The following is a 27,277-nucleotide window of genomic DNA, read 5'->3' as shown; positions in this document are numbered from 1 at the left end:
GCATGTCAAATCTTGTGAGGCCGCGCTACGAGATTAGTCCTCTTGTGAGGAAGATCCAGGAGACATGACAGAAGCAACATCTGTGAGAGCACCGTCATGCCTGAAATCTGATTAGATTTAAAACCGACAGTGAAGAGCTGGACTGAAGCAACGCCATGTGAAAGATGTGAAACTACACGTAAATTATTGGGGAAATACCACAAATCTCTGAAACCGATGACGGCATTAGATTTAGTTTCATGTTAAGTGTTTGGCAGCTAAGATATCTCAAAATGAATTGATATGGTTTCAGATTGAATCTGGACCCTGTGAATTGAATCGAAACAATTCAGGAAATCAGTAGCAGTACCCAGCCCTTATCGTTTAACTCCAGTTCTGTTTAAAAAGATGTTTGCCCGAAATGTAGGCTAGAAGACATCTGCATTAAATGGACGCTGTTCATTGTAGTTTATTTAAACAGCGTACTTTAGTTGAAAAGTCTGATGGGTACAGTAAGAGAAAGTGAGCAGTGATAGTCATTTCTTTTTGATATTGTGGGCGCTGGAGTAGTGGTTAGAGACGCAGCTATGGGACCGACTGGGCAATGGTTTGCATCCCCCTGCATATACGCCTTGTCCAAATGCAGAAAATAATTCCCCAGGTGGGATCAATACAGTATAACAAAAAAAAGCACTGATTGATTTGCTGACGGTTTTTGGTTTTATTTACAAATTACCAGCCCGCCGTATGATTTCACTCTGCCCAGTGTTTATCTGCCAATGGGCATCTTTCCATTTTGGCAGCACCCCGTCTCCTGATTCCCGGTTGCAGATGTGTCCATTGTTAAGCTGTTGTGTTTGTGTTTTCACTCTCGTCGGCCCGTTGAGAAGGGACGGCTTTATTGTCACAACCTGGCCACTGGCAAGCCCACCTGTGTGTGTGACATTACGGATCATTATGGTCCGAGGCCACGACTTTGTTTCGGAGCGGCCAGCAGCCAGGCGAGGAGACGACGGGCCGCGGTTTATTTCTGTTTCTCGCGGCGCGCAGACGAGCGGAGGAGTATTTGATGGGACGAGTGGGCGGAAGAGGGCTCCGGGCAGCGGAAAAGAAATGACAGATGGACGAATGGCGGGGTGTCAGGCGGGACAGAGTGACAGCTGGAATGGGTTGTCACCCTGTGACTGGCAAAAAACGAGCCAGTCAGACGGCTGTCATATCAATGTCAGGGTTATCAAGTAGAGCAGGTAGACTGGGCAAGCCACACCAGCTAGGAAACAAGGAGGCGGTTGGATGCCAGAAAAGGCTGAACTGAGCCTGATTATTTCTAAATAATTCATGTAAATTGCAGTTGAATGCATTGTAACTCTCCTCCTGTAGTTTTTTTTGGCCACAGGTTTTGCTTTTAAAGCTCGTAGCAGCCCAGAAGACGTAACCAATAAACACCCCTGTAAAGAGCAAGAAAAACAAGGAATTTACTGGCACTGAATTTACTGTATGTTTGAATCTTCTGCGTTCTCTATTAAACTGTTGGAGTGTGCTACAGATGTTCCCTCACGAAGATTTTCTCTTACGTTTATTGCCAGAGAGCTGCATAGCTCCTTTTCTGCTGACTTTTTAAAAACCGATGACAGTTCTGGATCTCTGCATGGCAAAGGTGAAATTTCTGCTGAACAAGAGAGAGGAAATCGCGATCGAGATTAATCATCTGAAACAAATTAATCAAGAAAGTTAAAAGCCCCTAAAAAATCCATTATAAGCATTTAATATCCGGCGTAAGACGATTTAACCTCTGCAAGCAGTGGCCTCATGAAGTTGTTTCTCTGGGCTGTGCAGGCGAGTTCAGCGAGAACTTTAAGAGCCTTTGTTTTTGGACACAGTTTCTTGTAAACCACACAGCCAATATAGTTGGAAAAATGTGATATTATATTGGCTGCGTACTTGCAAAGAAAGGCCACACAGATGTCTCTCTTTTTTTTTTTTTTTTTTTTATCACCGAATAGCTTTTAGGTCGGTGTTATTATTTGAGCACCTGCCTTTCACCATCATTTCAATGCCAGCCAGAGTGACAGAAGGCACAATCTAGTGTGAGTGCTTGCTGAGAGCAGGTTTCCCCTCATGGAAACTGTGGGCATTGTTGGCATGCAGCTAACCTGCTGCTATAAAAAGTCCAAGGAGTGCTTTGAGCATTGAATGACTCATTGTGGCTCCAGGCAACCCACAGCAGGCATCAGTGCACTTGTAGGCCATTAGGTAAACAGTTTGTTTCGCCCTTAAGACATCTTCCATCTTAAAAAAAGCAACCCTTTCAAATTCCAGAGAAAGATTATCGAATAATTATCAGATAGCTCTACTTAGCAAATTATTATGGTGAGAGCCCTGGATGAATGGTGGGATAAAAAAAACACAATATACGTTACAGTGCGTGAAACCTCTACTTGTCTATTGAGCCGTAAGCAAAGCTCTTAAAGAAGGTTGAGAAATGTGTTGCCCCTCTCTATCTGTAAGGGCACCTGTTCAGAATGACCTTTGGAGGTTAAAGAGTCACGTGTCTGCTGCACACCTGGACAGCTGCTGCAAGAACTTGGCTTTCCAGATATTTTGGACGATGATCAAAAAGCCCCCCTGCGTCTTGCATGATTCCTTTTGCACTGCTCAATACCGTTGCATATTCCTCCTTTGTTCTGCTTTTACTATATGTCACTGCAAAACTATACAATTTCAAGCTGTTGTTTTTCACAGCTGTGCTTTCAGTTCCTGCTGATCCAGCAGGCTCAAGTTTTTGAATGTTTTCGCATACCACTTGCCGTTTCATCTTGCACCGTTTCAGTCTGCAGAGATACAACTCAGCCTACTCGTTTTGCCTTTATATGATGCCTCCTCCTGATCTAGTCCAGCTCTACAACCTAATGTATCCCTGAGTCATGACGAACTGAGGCGCTTTCCTTTTTTTTTTTTTTTTTTTTTAAATTTGAATCATTGTTCAGACTAGCACACTCCTTCATGTCTGCTTTGGTCTTTTGCATTTTCCAACCTCAAGGTGCACTGACCAGGTTGAATGGGAGGTCACGCTTTGCAATCCTGCTGCCATCCTTTGAAGCTCTCTCATTTCACCTTTCTGTGAAGCCGTTTTCGCTCGGTGAGAGAGAGAGAGAGAGAGAGAGAGAGAGAGGGGAAAGTAAACCGCTCTTGGACTCGGCTGACGCCGCAGCAGTTTGGCCGCCGCACCAAAAAACTTTCCTCTGAGTCATCCACCATATGGAGGGCGCCGTGATGCCAGCACATTCCTCACATCCTCTCTGGTTTTGTCAGGGGGAAAAAACGGTGAAGACGCAGCCTATTTTGAGACGGCAAAGTTGATTTTGTTTGTGCCACAATAGCTGCGTGCAAAGACACCAATACACAGATACGCCTATGCAAAGTTTAATCTGGATTTGAATGTGAAGAAAGGAGGATTATGCTGTCGTCCCGGGCTAGTCAGTTTCATCCCCTTCGTTCAAGCGTAAATTTGGTTAAATTCCAGAGAAATAAGCTCAATCAAGGAGTGAAGTCCCTATGTTGAGACACAGGCAACAAACAGAGCTGTTTGTGGTTCTGAAACAGGACATCGTTTTGATACAGCAGCTGTTTGCACAATGCTGCGCCTCAAATAACGTTTATTTGCATAGAGCAGGAAGCCGAGATCGGATCTCAAGAGGTAGCTCGAGACGCATGTGCTCTCGAGCTGGCCAGTTGCGATCAGATTGCTCGGGATGCCTGTTAACACCAGGTCTAGACAGGGCCTTGGTGGTTCTTCCCCGCTATCCCGTTTTATCTTGGCCATGCTTCAGTGGAGACCAATTGATGGTACTTTGTTGAAGGGCTCCTGCAGCATGAAATATGAGGTGATGGATGCACTACTACTTTTAGAGTGCACATCTTTTAAACATCTTTTAAAAAAAACACAGCTTCGGTTAATTATCCCGATTGCTCCTGACCCCCAACTAAACTTGTGATGCCGCCGCCGCTGCTGCTGGAAGTATAGTAAACTCCCAGCTCCCATGTAAATGTTTCAGTTAGAGATCTTCAGTCGGTTTATTATTCACGACTGTTGTTTCGCTTTTATCTGCTCGTGGGTGTTTTTATGACAACTACTGCCTTTTTGCGCTTCCTTTCTAAACTCAAAAGACCGTGGAGCTAATGCGAGCCTGCGATGGTGTTTCATCTCAACACGTGACCTTCAAAGCATGCATCCTCTTTAATTAGATGCTCTCTAGTTAGTGAGATCAAGGGGGATATTTCCGACACTTAAGGAACGAATCCAGCTCTGATGATGGCGCCCGTCCATTAAAAACGCTCCCAAAGCTTCATTGGAATATATGGAGGAGATCATTAGGCACTTGATATGATTTCACTCAGGAGAGATAAGTGACCTCAGACTTGGACATTTCCCTTTCACTGTAGTTCCAGCAATTTGGCAATTACCACAGTCATTAGAATTTCATTTACCGTGACTGCTTATCTTGACCTTGAAACATACTTTTTCAGTCTAAGTGCCAGAGTGACTGAGGTACTCCTCTCTGTCATTCTCAGTTTCACATTTGCCAGCTTCCTTTATTTCGTTTTCTTCTTTGTGTGTTTGTGCGCGCGTCTGTTCTTCTTCCCCCTGAGCGTGGTATTGTAACTCGGAAAGCAAGCCTGGTGCTCAAACTGTGATCTAACTCCCGTTCGGCCCTTCCAGCTATTCCAGAGTTGCATTTCAAAGCGAGATGAACTCGTCGAGGCCCTGTGTAGCTCGCGCCACAGTTGCTTCTAAAGTCACATAAAGCCCAATCCCTCAACTGGTGATGAAAACGACGCTGCGTTAAACCTTCCTGCGTTGTAACAAGCGCAGCCGTCTCGACAGTTTTGTGTGTTTTCTCCCCCCGACTTTGATTAAATCCCGACACCCTCCACGGTCGGTCAGCGTGCCGGGAGGTTGTTAAGGAATATTATTTTTTGATCATGCTGTAAGTGTTTCTATCTGGAACATCATATGCTGTGAATTCACATCGGACTATTTTCCTCTTCAGTAGACGTAAAGTTTGAAAAATATATTAATGTTTATTCATTTATTTTTTAAATGCATGTTATATTTATATCTTGAATATAGAATTTGAGTTGTGGAGAAAGACAGAGAATAAGGTCTGTTTTTCCCTCCTAACAAAGTTTCTTTCGTTGTGATGTTTTGAGCTATTTTAGTGATCTAACAATATTTTTTTCACTTAGTAAATCTCTCAATGAGTTTTTTAATTAGATGATTAATCCATTCTGTTTTTGATTAATGCATCAATTAAATTCTGAGCAGTCAATTAATCCTTTGCTTAACCACCAAATAATTAAATAAAACTGCCCTTATTTAACTAACAACCTGTTTTTACACGATATCTACCATTTAAGATTTATTCCGTGCAGACCTGAATTAGAAAAGATTGGGAAAGACTGTGTCGAGTGTGATTTAACTTCAGTGAAAAGTTTTCTCACTCCCACCAACTGTGTTGTTTAGTTTTATAGGTCTATCAGTGCATAAACAAACTGCTTACAACTTGGAAATGCGCTGGAAAGCAAAGCAGCGTTGCCATGTTAGCCATTAACCTCTGCTCTGGAGAGCCTTTGTTGAGTTCTTATTTGGAAAAAAACACCCGATGACTCCCAGGCACTGAACAGCAACCAACAATCAAACATCGTAATAGTCTAAACACTGATGCTGGACCAGTTTTGTGTGTGTGTGTGTGTCTGTGTGCCTGTGTCAGGCTGCATCCTGCTGGGGATGGCTGCTGCCATCAAGGAGTGTCATTGCTATGGCGTAGGTGTCTGGTCTGGTCTAGGTGGGTGGTACATGTCTAAGTAACATCCACATGAATGAATGCCAGGTCTAAAACGTTTCCCAGCAGAACACTGAATTGTCTCAAGATGGTTAATGTTATTTACTTCTCCTGTTAGTGGTTTTAATATTGTGGCTGATTGCTGTGTAATACCTATAATAAAATTTGGGGTTTTTGCCTTGGACAAAATTAAGACGAGCAAAAACAATCTAGGTCTCAGAAGGCCTTGTTAGCATTAATTAAACACACACACACACACACTATGCATATTTTAATTTGAAATGGTTATAACTGAAATTCTCATCCACCGTCCTTGATGTTTGACTATGTAATATACATACCATCCGCTGGCGCCCAAGGCTGCATTATAGCGCGGTCATAGTTCGGGCCAGTAGGTGGCCATTAGCCAGATGTTTTCCCATTGAGTGGATTCCTCAGAGGGAATGTTAAGGGATGGTTGGCTCAACCCAATTAACATTTTTTTTTTCCTGGCTGGGACAAGCCATGCTGCTCGAGCCCAGCTGAGGTGTTAATAAGTTCATTTAATTCCGAATAAGAGTAAATGAGCCTTTAAACCCGGGCAGAACTCCATAACCGTGGTTTTAATTTTTACCGTGTCGTTTCCACAAATGCTTGGAATTATGATAAAAGGCGGATCATACTCCAAATCTCTAAACAACAGATGCATCTCCTTGATTTATAAGGGGCCGTTTGACATTGGCACAAGGCTTGTCTCGTTTTAGACGCTGGCTGTACAGCGTGTGACATCCGTCTTGTTGTCGGCGTCGGCGTCATTCACTTGCAGAGGGAAATCAGGGGAACGATTCCCCGCTTTTGCATTTCTGGGCTGCAGTTCAATCAGGAGTCTAGTGCTGAGATAGAAAGTCATCCGTCTCCTTCTGCACCACCCACTCTTCATCTAACACACACACACACACACACACACACACCTACAGCTACCTAGCCAGTCACACCTACTCACGGTCGCTGCGGTTGGAGCTGGCATAATGTCATTATGTCATTCCAAGCGAAGGCTGCACCCCGTGTGATTGGGCCAGTTAGACAAAAGCTGAATTTGGCTGCGAATTAGCCGCACTCCCGTCTCTCAGGCTACTCGGTAATAGGGTGCTGGATCTGTTTCCGCCTCTGGCTGGGATTTGGAGATTTGCTACCCAGACAAGAGAGTAAGCGGAAGCCTTTGCTCTCGTTCACCACTCCAAACCTATCTGGTGTGGAGGAGAGAGTGTAGAGTCTCCATCCAGGATGAGCTCATTGTTGCCTTTTATGTATTCTCTCTGCCCGGAGCCCAGTTTTCTACTAAGATGCTATCACTGTGCATTTCATACAGATACATTATCTGTTGGTGCCTTTTTTTTTTGCTTAACTTTGAGAGTTGGATTAAGGCCACTGCGGGTTTTCAGTGTGGAAAAAGTGATAAGATGTCTGCTCACTGGGCATTTGTAGGCACCATGTTCATATCGTAACAGCTTGCCTAGACTAGCTTTTACATGCTTCCTATTAAACTGTGTCATTGTTGACCATTTTCATATGCTGCGTTGGTTTGCTTCAGTGATAACCCGAGGCTGTAGGCCAGTTGTAGTAGCATGACAGAGAGAGAGAAGGACGATAGTGAAGCACTAATGGGAACAAATTTGAAAAATCTCAAGTGTATTTCAACTTTGCAGCAACTGGAACTTTTTCTCTCATAGTCTCTCACACTTCTTTCTATGTCATGAGCCTAAAATAGGTCACACAGATGTTTTACCTGGCGCCGCATGTCAAAAGGTTTACGAAATTGTTTTAACTCGGTCTTGCATTAAGAGCTCATACTGCATTGCCCCAGACACTGGGAAACCCCCCCCCCCCCCCCCCCCCGTGCAGAGATGCATTCGGGATGCGTTGGCCTGAATAAATGCATGCAGCTAGAGCAATCTCTATTTAGCCAGAAGCCATACTTCATCCTTGGCACCGAAGCCCTAAGGCGTGGAAGCTTCACCATGTCTGGGGTGACATTTAATTGGGGGGAACAACAAAAGGCTCATCGTCTCATTGTCTTTCCGCTACTGGAAATTACCGCAGCAATCTTGCCCGCGCTGCACGAATCAGTGTCCCCTTCCTCTTGTGCAATTACGCGTGCAGGAGTCACAGTTTTGACGGAGTAGCCTTTTCTGTGTTTTTACATAGTCGGAAAAAAAGCCCCCCCTTGGCGGTATTCCGTATTTGGCACGGTTGCTCATTAGATTGCCTGGATCATTAAGGGGCTGCTACATCAAACAAGCCCCCTTTGAGTTGCATGCACTGGGTTCACGTTGCCTCTGCTGTCTGTGTTCATCTGCAGCTTCTACAAAGGAAACCTGATCTGACAATGGGACCTTGAAGCATCCCTTTACCTTTTTATGTGCGGACTATATTAGCAATTAATGGCATCGCTCAAATAAATGGGATGTGATTTTTGAAATGGTTAAGGTACATAGAACAGTGCCTCAGTCATCTAAATGACAAAAAGGCTTGTCAGTGGCAGAATTGAGTCACTTTTATGTGTCACAATCACTTAAGGCTAATCTGGGTGCAGAGACAAGTAAAATTCTTAGTATGCACAGGGTCTTCTATTTGTTCAGTTTAGCCCTGTATAGATATATAGTGTCAGTGGTTTGTTAAGAGTGCTACTCAGGTGATAACGTGTGTGTGTGTATGGGGAAAATCAAAGCTGCACAGTTTACTACAATTATATGTTAATTAGAGATCTTAACTGAAGTTGTTATTCTGTTTTTTTTTTTTTTTTTTGATCTAGTTTATTCACTCAGCTAAGCAACAGCACAAAATGTTGCTTTGCTTGTAGGATTATTTTTAACCACAGCCACAGTCCTTGTCTTTTGTTTTTTTTATTTAAGCAATAGCCAATGTTACGATCGTCCGTAGCCTTGCGATATCATGGGACGAATATTTATTTCTGTTTGCTGTCTTAATGGGTTTAGAAGACGACTATTGTTCTAGTCTTGGTCCATTAAAATCACCTTGAGATCTTTTAAAAAGCTGCAAGCCAAAAAGTATGATAATAAAAATAATAATAATACATTTTATTTGTGGGTGCCAAGGTCACCTTACAAAAAAACAGCCATGCATAAAACAAAAGATAAAAACAATGCAATAAAATTAAAAGCACATTCAAAAAGTAGGAGATGGAGGCAAAACTGGTTAAACTGAGTAAGCTATTTTGAAAAAAAAAAAAAAGAAAAGCCTGGATTTGAAGGTTGTCAGAGAGCTTATGTTTTGGATGTCAGGTGGGATCGTTCCAAAGACGTGGAGCTGAGCGACTGAATGCTCTGAAACCCACGGTAGACAGTCGGGTAGGTGGTGCGGTGAGGTGGATGGCTGAGGGTGTGATAATTGGAGGAGTTCAGACAGATACGATGGAGCTTGGTTGTGAAGGATTTCATAGGAAGCTAGTGGAGCTGCTGAAGAACTGGGGTGATGTGGTCTACGGGGGACGTTCAAGGGATCATTTGGACCAGTTGAAGTTTATGGAGACATTTGCAGGGTAGATCAAAAAGAAGAGAGTTACAGCAGTTGATGTGCGATGTGACGAGGGCGTGGACGAGGACGGCAGTAGTGGCTGTGCTTGAGAATACCGTGAAGAGCGGCTTAACAGCTGTTTGACACCATTTAGAAAAAAAACCATAATCAAATCAGATTAAGGACTCCTCCACTTGCAGCGTATAAACGAACAAACAGCTGGGGATGACATACGCTATAAAGTGATCAGGATGCTCACGCAGTTTTTGGTGTGGCTCTTTAGGAATTGCTGTTGCTTTACAGCACGGGGCAGCAACCGCCAAACACGGTTTAATTGCCCTCTTTTATGATGTGGAAATACACGGAACAGCAGTGTTCCTGTTTCTACTGAGAGTTCAGTTCTCACAAACTACTAAATGAAATGTTCCCCCTCGAAAACAAAAATCTATCATGAACTCGGGCTAAAACCAACATATAGTCAATATATTTGTCCGTAGTCTACAGTTCTTATCAAGGTTCATTGGTGGATGTCTGGACATCTTGTTACCGCAAAATGTAAAGGTTATTTCAAATCAGTTTTATTGGTTAGATGGCATGGTACACATTTCTAGCACAAATGGCAGAAGCCAGCTGGATGAGTGGGGAAAACATTCTTCTCAGTGCACTACCTGGGTAACAGAAAATCTTCATAGCACTTTGTGTCTGTGAAGACTCCCATTGTGTGCACAGAGAACTCACTTGTTGATTTAACAGTGAGGCTGTGCCGAGCCCTGCTTATCACTGAGGCATGTTCAAGTCTCAGCGGCTGACATATTTTTCTTTGCAATTCAAAGAGCAGGGTGTCCGTCCCTGGAAAGTTAATTCTGAATTAACCAGCTGCTTGCTGCTGTTAAGACGAGCACTTCACTTTCGTGCGAGTAGAAAAAAAGAGAAAGCTCCTACCCAAGGCTAGCTACTTAGCAGCAGTAGTTTGCACAGACCTCATACGTGTCTGAAGGGCCCGTACAATTTGGGAATTTAAACTTTCTCAAAGACTCCCCTGTGGTAAAAAGTGAAGCATTACATTTGTCACTACTATAGGATAAGAGTGGAACAGAGGAGAGGGAGAGAGAAGCACTCCCCTCTGTTCTTTCCCATTATCGCCTAACCATGGAACATGAAACAGCAGAGGCAGCCATGTGTTGGGAAATAATGACGAAGGGACCACAGTGGTACAGAAGACGGTGTATAATTACTCAGCCCTGGCGGTAGATTCTGACCCCTCAGGATTTCGGAACCACAGTGGCAAGCCCGTTCATGCAGATATGGCAGCTTTGGGGCAGCAGTAACTTGCGCAATGACGTAGGCGCGCTGTCTTAATGATTGTCGAGCTCGCAGAGAGCGGTTGTGTAAAGTGTTTCATATCTCCTTGGCTGGGGTGTTACTTGAACGCCATGCGCTGATATTCAAGCCAATGAGGCGTAAATGCCTTACTGGCATTCTCTATGTCTCTTAGTGACTCCACAGCTCATACCGAAGCTATTATGCTCAAAAGCAAGAGCAATAACAACATTTTGTCCAAGGGAACCAATTTCACGTAGACAGTGTAATTGTCCACAGCTGTGTTTTTTAAAATCTAGTTTTATGGTTTCATTTCTGGTCATTGCAGTTTCTTAATAGAGCTCCCCGCCCTCTCCTTTTTGAGCAGCAGGTGGATGTTGGTATGAAGAGAAGATGGTTTTTAAGTTGTGGATGGCTGCTGCCCTCAGTTTACACTCGCCACAAGAATATCAGCCTCAGGGCCTCACGGTGGGGGGTTTTAGTAAAATGTCTTTGTGTAAGCGTTACAACTTTCCTTCACAACCATAACATTTATATATTTTGAGGGCCGATATAAGTGCATCATCAAGAGTTTTCCTTTCGCATTACGCCTTAGTGATAGTTGGAGTAGCAGCTTTAGAGTAAACCTGGGGAGATGTTTTCCCCACACGATGAATCACTCGGACACAAGTTCTTTTGACAACGCCCTCAATAGAGATCCCAGCCTGTGATGATTAGGCCTGTAATTATTGCTGCTGTGTGTCCTTAGTGTTTGTGTTTGCGATTGCAATTGATTAGCCACCCGTTATGACAGCAAAGCCCTTTCTGTGCCAGTAATTACTCTCTATCTCTGGAATTCGCTGCCGCCTGCTGTTTCCGCCTGGCTCTCCCAGTGCTTTCCCTATTTCTGGTCGATGGTAACAGTGGGTCCCGATAAAAGAGAATCCCCTGCCCCAGCGGAGTCCTTGGCTAAATGTGGAATTGGTATGCCTTTCATCTGCTTCCTTTGATTCACACGGCGCAGCTTGAAATTCAGTGACTTTGTGCTTTTGGAGCGTCGCGTTTTTTTTTTTTTTTATCTCCCCCCTTTGCTTTTTAAATGGACTCAAATCTGTAGTTTCCTTTGAATTCCTCTCGTGGATCAGATACACTCAACATAATACGAAAAACCGTGTTTTTGTGAACCTCGGCTCGCCGGCTCTGCAACATTTAAAAAAGCTTTTCGGAAGTGTTTGACGACTCAATGACTGGCTTTGAAAATATGTTCAAGAAAACTGAAACGAGTTAACCTTCCCTTGACACTAGGTGTAGCCTTGAGCTGGGACCAAAAAACCTTTAGAGGGACACTTTTCACATCGTATAATGTCACTGGTAATCCTTACAGAAACATAAGTTATAGACAGCGACATACACACGATCAGGCATAACATTATGACCACCATCCTATGCCTCCAAAACAGTTGTGACTCATTAGAGAATGGACATGGGCCTTCTGAGGGTGTCCTGTGGTGTCTGGCAACAAAATGTTGTTAGTGGGGGGTCTTTGGGTCCTATGGGTTGAGTGGAGGGGCCTCTGTTGATCATCCCACACATACTTGATGAGTTTTTAGTGAATTTGGAGGCCAGGTCAACACCTTGTGCTGTTCTTCATGTTTTTTAGAGTTGTTCCTAAACTGTTTTTGTGTGTGTGTCTGTATCAGGCTGCATCCTGCTGGGGATGGCTGCTGCCATCAAGGAGTGTCATTGCTATGGGGTGGGGGGTGCCTGGTCTGGTCTACGTGGGTGGTACATGTTTAAGTTACATCCACACAAATGCCAGGTCCAAAAGTTTCCCAGCAGAACATTGTATTGTCACAAGATGGTCAATCTTATTCACTTCTCCTGTCACCGGTCATAATGTTATGCCTGATTGGTGTACCTATACAGCATTTATACAGTTTAGTTGCATTTTCCTGTGTTTGGTATGTATTTATGATAGCATGTGTCGAGCAGATTTGGTGGTGTTGAATCCCTGCGAGCACTTACTTTCCACCTTAATTTATCTAAATACTACCTAGGCATGCAGTTAATAAGCTTAAACCAGAAAAATCATTTTAAAATCGCCTGGAATACTGTAAAAATGTATGAGTGTTTCCACTATAGTTGGCAGTATATGTGGCTAAATCTATAACACATTGATCTTGTAATGTGGCAGCCACCCAGTGTGTGCACATTGCAGTTAGTGACACACTTATATTTTTCGCCATGCTCTCAGTCTCCAGTGCTAAGAACCACGCTTCTAATTTCCCATCTGGCATCTCTGTAGTGTGCAGCGACTGTCACAGAAACATCTGTTGCAATTGAAGTTCACTCATCAGTTGTCAGCCCAACATATTCATCAGACAGGATTTTTGAGAGCTTTCCTTTGGTGGAGTCAAGGTTGATTATGGTTGCTACATGTCTCTGAACTGTAGTATTTTGGCTCATGATCACGGATTTACCCCAGAAATCTTATTCCCTATGAAAATTTAATGGGTTCTTGCAGATGAAATGCTCGCTAAACACTCAAGACTTCATTTGCGAGGGTGTATGTATTTGGTGTTTTGAAATGCGGTTTTAATATTAGCTGTTCTGGAGCCGAATACAAAAAAATAACCCAGAGTCGTTCAGTAATTTAACAGGAGCGTTAATTACTGGATATAACTTTATTCTGCGCCATCTGTGGAGCTGATTGTTATGTGAATTCATTCGCACCCAATGCTTTGTCAGATTTCATATCCTTTCTGTGTTCAGTCAGGGATGCTTTTAGGAGATGGGATTTGGAGCTGTGGGGAATTCGTAGTGATACAGCTCACTTGAGAAGCTTTTAAAAGACGACCAGTTTGCTTTGAACTCTCGCTCTCGCGGAGGAATTTTACATCTACGAGAGGAGCTACTTGAACACTGATCAAGGTGCTATCAGTCAAACTTTTTGTTTCAACCATCTACTTAAAAAGGGTATAAGCAAGTCAGTGAAGTTGCCTCTTTTTTTTTTTCTGGAATACACACTCCCCTGTCTCACCTAAGAATACTTTCTGCACAGTAATTGGTGCTCGGTAATTGCTGTGGTGTTAAACCGATACTTGTTGGGGTCTGGGTTTCCCATCTTTCTTCTGTAAGTTCTAATCGATGCGAACCAAGCCATGGTTGGTTAATTGTTTGCTACATGGCCACCTCTGTATAGTGTTATTGAACACAGAACGCACAGTAGCCTAATGGTTTTGTCATTGATGGATTCCCCACACATCAGCCCACAGTTTTGCAAGTGCTGATAATCTCGACCTGTTCTGTTGGGACTGACCTCCTGTTCTCTTTGTTAATGCGACCTGTTTGGGGGTGCTATTTAAAATTAAGCTTTTACACTCACTGTGTTCCATCTCCATTATCATCTACGAGCTGAGTGGCCAAAAATAGAACTTCCTATTCAGTTTTGTACTGAAGTAAGTCGATGGCACACAGCAGGGTGCAGGCTGAAATTGAACCTGCACCACTTCAGTGATCCTGCTCAACCAGGTGAGCTATTGTGTCGTTCATTCGTCTTCTGTAACCGCTTATTCCTGTGAAGGGTTGCGGGGTTTGCTGGAGCCTATGCCAGCTGTCATTGGGCGAAAGGCTGGATACACCCTGGACAGGTCGCCAGTCTCTGTTGGGTCACTGATGTAAAATAAAGTTTTATTTCTGGAAATTTTGTTCCACTGTACCTACGCAGGTACAAGCCATTTATACTTGTGCGCTCGTCAGTCTGGCTCGCTCTGTAAAAAACCAAATCACCCAAACACTAGTAGGCACTGTGTCTTATTTGCCAGTCGGGTTAATTTTTGATTCTACTTTCTGTTTCACTTTCAACAATGGCGACTGAAACTTTTGCCGATGTGGAGATGTTTGCATCTCCGAAGCTCCTCAGTTAACCTTTCCTCGATGTGTTCCGTCTTTAACGATCCAAAACAATCAGTTTGAAAATTGCGGAGATGGAGAAGGACCCGGAAATACTAGAGCAGAATACAGAATACTAATCGCAGCTCTTGTGGTCAGCGTTACCGCGGCGCGTAGTTACATTTCTGGGGAGGTGCACATCAGCTATGGCACTACGGTTTGCGTATGCTCTGCACTGTTGCCATAGCTTCTGCGTCAATTCAACCCAGAAGTCTAAAACGCCTATAAATCTGATTCATATGTGTTTATTTGTCTGCAATAGTTATGTTATGTCCCCGTTGAGGCGGTGTGATGCAATACCTCGGGGAGACCAAGCAGTAAAACAGAGCTATTGTTCACATCTTTCTCGGGTGTCTCTCCTACATAGGAAGCAGGGGCATTCTGATGCGTTTCGCTTGCCCTCATTTGATGCAGCTGACCAGGCACATTCTTCATCGTCCTATCACAGAGAGCAGTCGGATCAAACTGGAATGCCATCTTTGTTCAGATCGCTAATCTCTGTGTAGTTGTTTAGTCCTAGATGTAGGACGCCATGGAGTGTGAAATGGTTCCGTGTACCTAATGCCCCTCTTGAAATTTCTTCAGAGACCCGTGCAGCCCTGCAGCCTCCACAGAGAGCAGTAGCGGCAGACCTCCACCTCAGTCTGGAAGGTTAAATGCGCACCGATTTCTCTTTGTGCCACGTTTTTGGACACACTCGTTCAAAGTTTTGACTTTTGCCATTGAACAACCGCTGTAGAGGAGGGTTGTTTCTAGTAGAGCTTGCCCAGTCTGAGTATCTAAAATTTTACTCCATGTTCTTTTACTTCAGGAACATTGTCTGGCCGTCTTGGGTGTACTGAATTGTTGCACAATTACTAGCTGAGCTTTTGTTCCATATATATCTAGCAAATGGGCAAATGGGGTACTTAGTAAATTGTATTTCTTGTAGAAATTGTTCAAGAGGAACTAGAATGCATTTCTAGGGAGAGAGATGATTGGAATTACACGCTAACCTTGTTGCCACCGCAATCCGACCTCAGATAAGTGGATGAAAATGGAGGGACTGACTGCAGGATTTTTTTTTTTACCAACAACCAAAAAGCACCCAAGATCATGTCATAATAATTCAAATTTGTTGCCGTCTCCTTAAGCCAGGAAGATGGACAATGTGTTGCATTCTTGATTCAGACTTGTTCTATTATTGAGCCACATCCACTGCATACACCATCACTGTGCATTTTCGACCCCGTTTTGGGTAATCTACTATTCAGCGCCTCTCATTGTCTGCTTGTGTAAGCATCACGTCCGGCTTGGCTAAGAAAATGGCTCAATTTAAGATCGATAGGTCCATTAGACCCACAAGGTGTTATAAGTCTGTGTCATTGTGATTGCCAAGCTGTTGGGGCGCAGGTGTGAATGAGAGCCTATGTCTGCCGTGAAAAGATAATTAGGATGTCAGTGGCAGGGACTCCGATCTCTATAAATCTGATGTTTGGAAAATGACAATGTAGGGCTCATCGGCTACCTACCTTCCTTCAAATGACACTGAATTAGCACAAAAAGAAGCAGCACACCATAAGACCGAACGAGTCTCAAGCCTCAAGCGTCCTTACACATTTCTTTTTTACTGGAAGAGACACCGCATCAGTGCATTCACAGAACAGCACCCAGACAAAGAAATGGCTTTATGAGACTGTGCTCCAATTTCAGAACTGAATAACTCTGCCAACAGCCGTTATTTACCGAGCACGCTGATGTATGTGGGAATCTTTACCTCGACTGTCAAAATGCAGAGGTATTGGAGCAAATAAACAGTCCTGGTTTATGGCTATAATGTGTCTAAGTCTCAGAGATGGAGAAGAGCAGATTTTTTTTTTTTTTTTACGAAGCATGTCAATGTATATATTTTTTTTTAAGTGCATATTTTTCAGTTTTGATTCATTAGTTTCAATAGGTAGTAGTTTTGCAAGCTGATGATTTTTACATCCCACCTAGCCACAAAAAATTGAAACCATCTGGACGCATTACCAATGCCAGCTGGATGGAAATGTTTAGGAAGGTTTAGATTAGTGGGGCTTTTTGTATCAGTCCAATGCTAATCACTAGCCAAAATACATATTTAATCTGTCCATTTTGCATCTTAAATAGCAATGTTTTTTGACAGCATTAATCTATTTCTTACATTAAACCTATATTTATTTTTATAAAGGTTGCCTCTTTGCTGCATATGCTTTCCTTATCTTTATGAACACTGTTTTATATAGAGTTTATATATACTCCCCAGTTTATATGACTCATTTTCTATATTTCTGACCTGCGCTAGGACCTGACCTAGGTCGCTCAGACACCGTGGCCAACACATAAGACAAGAACCCCAATCAACTTTCTCACCTGTGAAGAGTTTCCCTCTCTCTCTCTCTCTCTCTACCTGGAGGCTGAATTTTACCTCTACATGACCACAAACCGAGCCCTTGACTGTGACAAACAATGAAGATGGCAGCTTAAATTATAAATGCTGCAGCGAGAAAACTTTTACAGCCGTGTTTCAGCTCTGCAGGGCCGGTGTAAAATACTCAAAATTCTTTGGGGGTGGAGTATAATTTTAAAGCGATGCCCCATCTCCAGTAGCATAAAGATTAAACGGCTCTTCCAGGACCTCTTTTTCTTGGGCCCCTTCATCTCGAAACAATGAGCTGCACGCTCAAGATTCAATTGGCGAAATCCTCTCTGCGGTGTCAGCAAGTGTTCACACATTGAAATTAGGATAATTATCTTTTTCATTTATTTATTTTTTTATTCTTGCCTGTTTGGGAAATGCTTGGCCTGGCAGAATAATTAGCTGTATATTTGGTGTTTATCTCCCTAATGATACTCTTCATGCGTTTTTTGCTGCTCCCGTTTGTGTAAACAACCCTACATCTACTGAGACAGTGGCTCTGTGAACCTACTGTGTTTCCTGGCAAGACGGTAATTACAAAGAATATTTAATTTGAGATGGACCAAGTCTTGTCGCTTGTGCACACTATTGCCATCACACATCCACAGAATGCAATTAGCGGGTCATTGAACGAGCAAGAACACACACGCACGGATACACCTCTTCCTGTCTATGAGGACACTCGGTGACAAAATACATCCCCTGGCCCCTTAGCCCAGCCTTTAACTCATTCATTCATTCATCTTCTCTAACCGCTTGTCCTGTGAAGGGTCGCAGGGGGGCTGGAGCCTATCCCAGCTGTCATTGGGTGAGAGGCGGGGTACACCGTGGACAGGTCTCCAGTCTATCGCAGGGCCATCACAATTAAAAGTTTACGCTGTCTTTAACTGTAAAAGCAAGTCTTAACCATCAAACAGACCTCTGAAGTTGTGTGGACACGCACACACACACATACACGCTACCCTTCAAATGAAGTGATACCACCCCTAGATTATACGCCCGGATGCCTCATCTTGTCAGGTGATGGCAGCCCTCCTGGACACTCAGCAGTGTTGAAGCTTTGGCAGCTGTCCAGTCAGCCAGTTAGTGTGACCCTTCCCTCCAGCTCTGAGATATCGGTTTTGGGGCAGGTGGAGAAAGCGTGCGGTGCAAGCTGAAAACTACCCCGCAGTCATCCGTTAATCCAATCAGTGTCATTGGGAGGATATGTAAAGGGTTTATTGTCGGCTGGTTCTGCAGATGGTTGTGTTCCTATTCTTCAAATGTCTAATCAGAGTAGTAAATTTACCGTTATGGTCATAGGTAGGTCTAGTGGTGAAATAAACTGCTCCTCAAATGAATGGTACTATCCCAGTGAGTGTCCATTATGCTCAAGTGTCAATTAACTAGACCCTAAATCTACCAGCCACTAGCCTTCCAAATGACCGGCTCTACGGCCTTAACAGCGGCCATGCTTTGTTGCAATGGCGCTGAAGCACTGCCATCGATTTCTCAGGCACTCTCTTAGCTGCCTACGGGTTCTGTTTTTATCTCATGGTATAATTTGGCTCTTTTCCTGACTTATTTAGACTTCCTTGTCTCTTTGTGCCATGGTACACGTATCCTGTTTACTTCGCATCGTATGTTATGGTTCAGGCCACCAGCATCTCAACTTTCATCTGCCAAGGACTCCTTTCATGACAAACCCTATAATGAGATGTCATGTACTGACATTGGAAACTTTATACTTAGGAAACAACATGACACCTTGACAGTGCTCAAACCTGCCTATCTGACGGGTGTCACACCGTGTGAAGCCTTTTGCTCTCTGTGTTCTCTCGCTTGCCGTCTGGATTCCCAAGCAGTCTCTCATTTGCAGCTTATTCATTCGGAGTTTGCACAGGGGTGGCTAATTACTCAAGGTGGTGATTACACCCCTGGAACCAAATGTCTGTTCAGAAATTCACCGGAACGTGGACCAGTGGGGGGAAAAGGCAACGATGCATCTGATTATGCCGTCGATACTGAAATGAGGCATAACTGGCTTGTAAACAGCAATGGAGCCCACTTAGTCATGCTGACGATGATGGCGCTGTCTCAACAGGATACTGGTAATCAGTGAGACGGACCTTGATTGAAATGAATTATGATGCCCGCCGGGTCCCCCAAGTGATCTAAAGTGCATAGTATGCCACTCTTAATTCTCTTTTTTTGCTTTCAGATATTATCTGAGAAGTTGACATGAAGGCTGTTTTTTTTTTTTTTTGTTTATCTTTGTTGAGCCATCCAGAAGTGTTACATGGTGGTTTATGGGTTGTTGCTCAGCTTGACACTTACCTGCTTCTCGTCAGAGTTGCTGCAGTGGCATGGCTCGTCTTCGTGTGCTCTGTGGCCTGAGACCATATTGACAGCTATGCATTAAATTGCTAATGTGCCCGGCGGAGCCACATTAATCCGCCCCATCAAAGTGACAAGGGCAGAGATGTAGCGCCCCGTTCAGCTGTCCATGAGATCATTGGAAAAATTGTTTTCGCGGATACGGCCCGGCAGCACGCACAGTTGACTTTTTAGAAGGCTTTCTTCGAATTCCTCTGCTTTGTTTCTGCCTCGCCGATTTGACAGCTGCAGAACAATGAGGCTGAAGTGGCCGACCGGTTCCGCCTACATTCAGAGTCCCTCTGCAGAGGAACTCTCCCACCTGGCTGCCTCTTTGCAATTTGTAACATTGTGGTTCTTTGCATGCCCTAGTATGTGAGGAAATATGGAAACAGCCACGCACTGAAAGAGCACAAGTATTGAACAAACAGATTTCTTTGTTGGCCACTGCAAATTCTCTATAGTGAAATAAGATTTGCTGTATTCTGATGAGCTCAGACTAATTTTTTTTTATTAAGTTTTTCCAGGCAAAATAAAAGAGTCTCTTGACTGTGTGACTCCTGTGTTCCAGCTGGATGGTTTGTTTGTACTAGTCTGCTCTGGGCCCACATTCAGACTCTCTGGCCTCAGGTTGTTAAGTGGTGTGGTTGCCTGAGGAACACAGAGGAGAAAATCTCATGTCAGCTTCTTAATAGCTTTTCAAGATCACATTAAGAGGCTCATTGCATGTTAGTTTTCTTGGGTTTCTGTATTTTTCTTTTCATTTCGAGGCACAGAGAGTATTTTGCAAGTTCATTTCTAATCAAAAGCATTTATTTCAGTCTAGCCTGCTAATTTAGTTGAACTAGATGGCTTAATACATGCATATAAGACAACAGAGCCGTGTGTCTTACACACATATATCAATCGGGCATAACATTATGACCCGAATTAAATAACATTGACCACAATTCAGTGTTCTGCTGGGAAACTTTTGGATCTGGCATTCATGTGGATGTTACCTAGACATGTAGCACCTACCTAGACCAGACCAGACACCCCCACCTCATAGCAATGACACTCCTTGATGGCAGCAGCCATCCCCAGCAGGATGCAGCCTGACACAGGCACCCACACAAAAACGCTTTAGGAACAACTCAGAAAAACACAGAAGAAAAGCACAAGGTGTTGACCTGGCCTCCAAATTCACTAGATCCCAAACTGATCAAGTATCTATGGGATGATCCACAGAGGCCCAACCCATAGGACCCAAAGGCCCCCACTAACAACATCCTGTTGCCAGACACCACAGGACACCCTCAGAAGACCCACGTCCATTCTCTGATTAGTCTCAACTATTTTGGAGGCACAAGGGAGACCTACTTAATGTTAGGAAGGTGGTCATAATGTTATGCCTCATCTGTGCAGAAATGCGCATTATGTCACTGACATTGTACCATATACCAAGCTGGTCTTATGGCTGACATAGAAGTGGGAATGGAAAAAGCTCAAATGACTAATGTCTCGTCACCTTGTGCTGACTGGAAACGAGAGCTAAGACGGAAGGCTCTGCATGAGGGGAAAAAAGAAAAGGTACAGCTTCAGGTGCATTGTGGGGGAGGTAGAAACACCGTGCACCTTGTGAAGATTAATGAGCTTCACCTCGTGCCAGCAATTTCCATCAGCGTGTCGTCTTCATGAGAGTAAGCAGCGCACATTCTGCGGTCACTGCTGGTTGTGTGTTTGTGTTTTTGGCCACAATTAACGTAGAACATCAGGGAAGAATTAATACATGTTTAGTTAAGGTACGGTAACGTTGCTAAATGTTTGGAACATATTCTTACTAACGTTGAGTCCCATCTACGTCTCAGGGAAAGCTGTGGTTATGGTGAAGATACACATAGAAATGAAGGTTGTTAAAACAGAACCACTCAGAAATGAGGCTTTGTTTATTTAGCAGCATCTCAGTCTCCTCCCTGTTCCTACTTTATATTGGCTGGCTCATAATATTGTTATACTTGATGTAATAAGAATCCAAGCATTTCTCTACTTTGTTCCAAAGCTTATTAGTCACACAAATGAGGTTATCATGTTAGCACTGGTATACATCTCAATTAGAGTGAGCAGAACAGGTCGTTTTCCTTTAACAAGCTACTCTGCCTTCCTATAGGTACTCTCTCCATGAATTATTTTAAATGGAGGTATTTGACCCACTAGATGAAAGCAGCCCACGTTAATTATCCGTGCGGCGAAGAAGCTGTCTTTGAAAATTTACGTGCTCCGTTCTTTTTTGGCTGCAGTCTGCTTAATAGAGTTCCAACACCCTCAGCTTATCATGCTACGGTGTGAATCGAGGCCTGCTTGCAATAATATTCCTTAGATTTATTTTTAGATTTTTGTTTTCTTTTCCTGTCATTTCTCTGTTCCAACACCAGCCCCGTGTCGTGTCTTTGTCACCTCAGCACATGCCAGTGGTTGCACTTGTAATTATCTGCGCAATAAGCAGACTTCGTTCTGAAAAAATACGACGGTATGTGTGAAAGCCCTTTATCGCACCACTTCTTCCCCCCAAACCTTGTGCTGACCTGAGAGTTGTTGGCAACAGCACAGCAGCTTTCAGAGCGAGTGCTGGCTTTATCTTCCCAATTCTAACAAAGTCTCCGCAGCTTATCCATTTCTAGCGCCGTCAGAAAATATGTAATCCATTCTTTCCTTGATTTAAGCGACCTTTTCTCTGTCGACAACTGTAAAATTGGTCGACAGATGGATATAGATGCTCGTTCCGTGTCTGTTGTTGCTGTTATATTTGTTATACACTCGGACATTTATTTATTTATTTATTGTGTTACTTCAGGTTCAACTACAGATCAACACACCATCTCTCTACCAATGGCTTCTATGAGTTCCTCAACTGGTTCGATGAAAGGGCCTGGTACCCCCTGGGCAGAATCGTCGGTGGCACGGTAAGTTTCTCTTTGAAATTAACCCGCTAAGCTCTACATTTTACAGATTTGTCCATTTATCACTTTCAGAGCACCCGTAGAGGATGCTAAAAAAGTTTTTTTTGGCATGTGTATTTTAGGTTGGCATCAAAAATATTTAACAGAGGAACACTTTGAGCTGATGTGGGTGGTGGCCTGTGGCAAACAGCAGGTGGTCATACCCTTTCTGGGAAAAGAGGACTAGATGTTGTCCTCCACCTCTCTAAAGCTTAGCCTCTCCTTGAAAGGTTATGCTATTATATTGGAGAGGATTCTTGAAATAGATGGCATTATGTGATTATTTGGTCAAATAATCACTCGGTCTATTTATTTTTTTACAAAATGAGCAAATAAACGATTTCTTCAAGTCTAATGTGGCTTTTTATTCGCTGTTTATGTATGAGAAGGGAAAGTCGAAGCTGGAACGATTTAAATGTTTGGCATTTTGCTTGAAATGAACCTTAATAATTAATCATCAGAATAGTTTATTTATTCTGCGTCGGCAGGTGTGACTAATGGACCAGATCAAACAAGTGTTTCAGCTCCAGCACATTCCTAGGGCTGCACCTTGGCGCCAATGCACCTGTTCTCATTTTCACAGCAGAATCAGGTGCAGCAGGTAGTTTCCAGTTTGGCCACTTCAGGATTGCAGCACTACATTTCGAAAAAATGTCTTGCCGTTTGAACTCGCTCGCTTTGCATCAGACCATAAAGTGTAGAAGATGAGAGTCGGCAATGAAAGTTCGAAGCCATGGGTTTCTACCAGATTACTCCTTTCATCTTGGGAGCTCTATTTGACCAAATAACTTAAAATCTAGCTCACGATTGAAGGTAAAACAGCAGATTAGATTTACTTTACTGATTGCTCTGCACAGGTTAGTTCAAGTTGTGTATAGGGTGAGGCATAAACGCCTTTAGGCATCTTGGATTAGAATAGTTTTTGTGTGGAAACGGGCCAGGCAAGGCTGTGCATCTAGAAACCTCTCCAACATTTATAAAAGTGGTGTATGGTTTTACGCCTGGGGTAGAAAAATCCCAGGGCATGCTAGAGGGAACACATTTAGCCCTACTTAGCCTGGGAATTCCTTAGGATGCCCCACGAGATACTGATTGGGTGAAAAAGCTGAAGACTAGGCCCTCTTTGCATTGCATCCTGACCTGGTTAAGTGCCACAAAAATGTGTTATATTACATTCAGATTACAATCAGAGCAACCTTAACACCAAACTGATTGCAGTTATTGCTTCTGAGATTTGGAGTCAAGAAAGCTGATTTAACGCTTGGCAGCACCTGGGTTCAAAACGGAGTACAGATATAAATTAATGTGTGAATTTATCCAAACAGCCCCCAACCCTGCCTATGTGCACCAAGGAAAGTATTTCAGGGGTTATCTGGGGTTAGGCAGGGCATCTCAGGGATACCATAGAGCCCTATAAGCCTTCGCCAAGCCACATGGATTTAAGTCACAATCCAGTAGCAAGAGTGAACTGTTAACTTGAGTGATTCCCCTTGGCTGCCACGGCCTCCCTGCGTACCAGCAATAATGGTTGTGGTGAAACATTAAACCCTTTCTGTGAAAAATACAGCATGTTGATTCAACACTATTTATCTCCCATTTCCCTGCCTCCCCTCCTCTGCGCATCTTTCTCTCCCAACCTCATCTCCTCAGCCCTGCATCCAGTGAGCTGTGAGGCCTGTGCGAGTTAAATACCTTTGGCCTATCCATCTCCCTCTCCTCTTTAACAACCCCACCTGCTGTCTTTTCTCACAACGCGGCTTCATGGACACACCAAGGTTACTCTGAGCTGTAATTGCCCTTCTAATGATGCATCAGGACTACATAATCTAGGTCCTCAGTGGCTGATACCTGTGGAAAAGTCTCCCACCATTTTTTCCGTTGTTGAGTAGCTAGACCTTGACCCTTGGTGCCTGTAGTAAGACGCTTTGTCATCTCATTCTTTTTGGGTTTTTCATCCACACAGTTAAGACAGCTAGGCATGCTAATGATATGCTTTGCTATCTGTTGCTGTTGTCATTGCAAAACCCAGCAGATGGTCCAGGGCAGGAGCCACGTTACATGCTGATGTGTGAATATAGTTTTATTACTGCACAAGAAATCCAAAACCCATCCATCAGCAGTCATCCATCATATGCAATTACCATCAGCTACTGGTAATTGCATATGACAGACTGAGCTTGTAATAATGGATGTGCTGGTTCTGTTGCGGTGCATGGATACTTGGGTTAGGTCTTGTACCCAGAGGGTGAAAGCTGAAACTCATGATTAGACCGGTAATCGGAATTAGAAGTTAATTTTTATGACATTTTCAAGGTTCCTGGGCCGCACAGCGTACTGTCATCTGCATACTAATAAGCACACCCAGCTGAGATTGTCATTTCTTTTATTATTTGCGGAGATCCGTCCTCAGTTTGACTTAAATCTCATTTTGTTTTCCGGTTGAACGTTACTCTAAATATTTTAGAGCCACCCGCAGTCTCCTTTCAAGCTAAGCCAGTCTGTAAATGGAGAACATACACAAACTTGTACTGTATCAGAACGTCGTTTTGGAAGTTGCCTGACAATGGGTGCCATTGTTAGTAATGTATAACATCCTTTATGTCTGGTCTCTGTTCCATCAGTTCTCATTTTATATGAAGGATGTTGCTGTGCACATCCACACTCTGCCATGAAAAACTAACATTTAGACGTCAAATTGTACTTTACTGTCAGTGAAAACCGTAAATACCTTTAGACAGTGTGATTTCTGATGTCCTTCACTTGGTAGTAGTTGTGAAGCGTGTGACCGGAATGATTTCAGTGGCTATAATTTGTTGAGTGACTCCGTTGGCCCCTAGGTGTGTCTTTCTCTCTGTAATTACAAAAGTCATGTTGTCCTTGCAGCCTTGTTATAATTTTGAACATTGTCAGCAGGTGATTGTTTCGGTGCCATGGCCACTACGACAGGTTACTATATACCGTTTTTATGTGACATTTTAAAAATGCCTAATCTGGATACCAAGGGAGGATAGAATCATCCTGAAGTATCATCCAGGCGTGAGTCTATCGCTAGAAACATAGTGTGCTCTGGATTCACTGTATTGGATTCACTGTTATATGTTTCTTTGTTAAGAAAACTGAAGTAATACCAAAGAAAGAAAGATGGGATTTCAACAAACCCCTTGAACTTCCCTAAATAAAGAATGAGTTCATCTGACTGGCAGGTGCTAAATGTGACACCAAAGATTGATATAACTTATTTCTATGAGTCGTTGTTGCACACTGTTGCACAAGATGATGTTCCTACCTTACCAGGAACCATTAGCGTTGCTGTTTATTTTGAGCTTGTCTCCAATGCACTGTCTTGCTGTTGTAAATACTCACCGACTCCCAAAATAGGTATTAATTTGCAGCCGAAAATAGTCCCCAACAAATGTACTGTTTACTCCTGTCAGAGTAACGTTTGTTAAAATCTACAGTGCCCAGACACCTTGGAGTATTACTATGGCCGATATAAGTGTCATCCTGGGAGGATCTTCACCTTACAGACTGCCCTTGGCACAGACCGACCACAGTTTGTGAGAAACAGGAACTGTGTGTCTGACCTGCTCACCAGCCGCACGGGTGCCCCTCAGGGTACTGTCCTGGCCCCCTTTCTTTTCACCCTCTACACAGCAGGCTTCAGACACAACACTGACAGCTGTGTACTGCTGAAGTTCTCTGATGACTCTGTGATTGTAGGCCTCATCAGAGATGATGATGACGCACAGTACAGAGGACTGACGGCTAACTTTGTAGACTGGTGTCAGCGAAACCACCTCCTTATCAACGCGGGGAAGACCAAGGAGATGGTGGTGGATTTTCATAGACGCCAAGTGGACTCTTATAAGTACCTGGGTGTTCACCTCAACACCAAATTGGACTGGTCTCACCACACTGATGTACTCTATAGGAGACTGAGGTCTTTTGGAGTGAAAGTTGCACACTGCAATTTCCCCATTGTGGGACGAATAAAGGTTTATCTTATCTTATCTTATAACATGCAAATCTGTTATAACTATAGTAACTTCTAATGATTGATGCATTAATTGTTTTTTGTCAGGACAACAAGTTGTAAAGAATAAGTTAATTGTCTTTTGTCAAACCAGATAAAAATGAAGTCAACCATATAACAATAATTACACAACATGCAAAATGCCCATTATCATTTCCTTGACCCTTAAGTTACGTCTTCAAATGCTGATTGATGATTGATTGCAGGGTCACGGTGTCAGTCATTGCTAAACATCAGCCACAGCGTCGTGACGGCAGATGCAAAAGTAACGCTCACTCATTCACTGCGTCTGATAATTGTGAAAATCCCACTTGTTTGCTCGGCTGAGCAAGATAATTTTCTGAACACAGACACGCTTTTGGGAAGAAGGACATTCACTGTACTCCCACACTGCTTTTGAAATGATTAAATGAAAGTGTGAGAGCTTTTATTCGCTTCAAGCCTGTACTTTAAAACAAAAATAACAAACATGCAGGGGTGTGGACAAGTGCTAGGTTCATCTCAGAGTGGTGCAGTCGAGGTATAATGCATTCAAAATCCATAGCCTTTGTTTAGAAACTTAAACAGTCTATGAATTACAACATTAACACGTCCTCCCTTAAGAAAAGATCCCATCTGGACCTGACATTTTAACAGTGTCAGTCTCCTGCTGAGTGGTGTGCTGTGACCCTTCTGGCTCCAGGTAGAATTCATAAAACCACCTTTGTGGCTGTGGCCAAGACTTAAGTGTTCTGCTTTCAACCTTTTACCCGCCTGCACTCTTTTTAACACATCCCAGCTTTTCTTTGAGCAGCTATAACTCACTCGTCGCCCTCTTCCTCTCCAACCTCTGTGCCTCTTTTATCTTTTATCATATCCTCTCTCCTGTCCGCCTCAGCCTTTCTCTAACGTCTCACTATCTTTTCGC

At 43.4% G+C, this 27,277-nt stretch overlaps 1 protein-coding gene across 1 annotated transcript in view; it reads left to right on the top strand.

The window, feature by feature from the left end:
• LOC311501655 (dolichyl-diphosphooligosaccharide--protein glycosyltransferase subunit STT3B) overlaps positions 1-27,277 on the top strand; it is a 78,630-nt gene that overhangs the window by 11,523 nt on the left and 39,830 nt on the right. Inside the window, exon 3 of the mRNA XM_084563611.1 lies at positions 22,193-22,301. Within this exon, the coding sequence (XP_084419737.1) occupies positions 22,193-22,301 (109 nt within the window). The remainder of the gene's footprint in view (positions 1-22,192; positions 22,302-27,277) is intronic.

The sequence above is a fragment of the Chelon labrosus genome, assembly GCF_963514085.1.
Source record: "Chelon labrosus genome assembly, chromosome: 16".
In the NCBI taxonomy this organism is placed as follows: Eukaryota; Metazoa; Chordata; class Actinopteri; order Mugiliformes; family Mugilidae; genus Chelon; species Chelon labrosus.
This window is presented reverse-complemented; position numbering and strand designations above follow the sequence as displayed.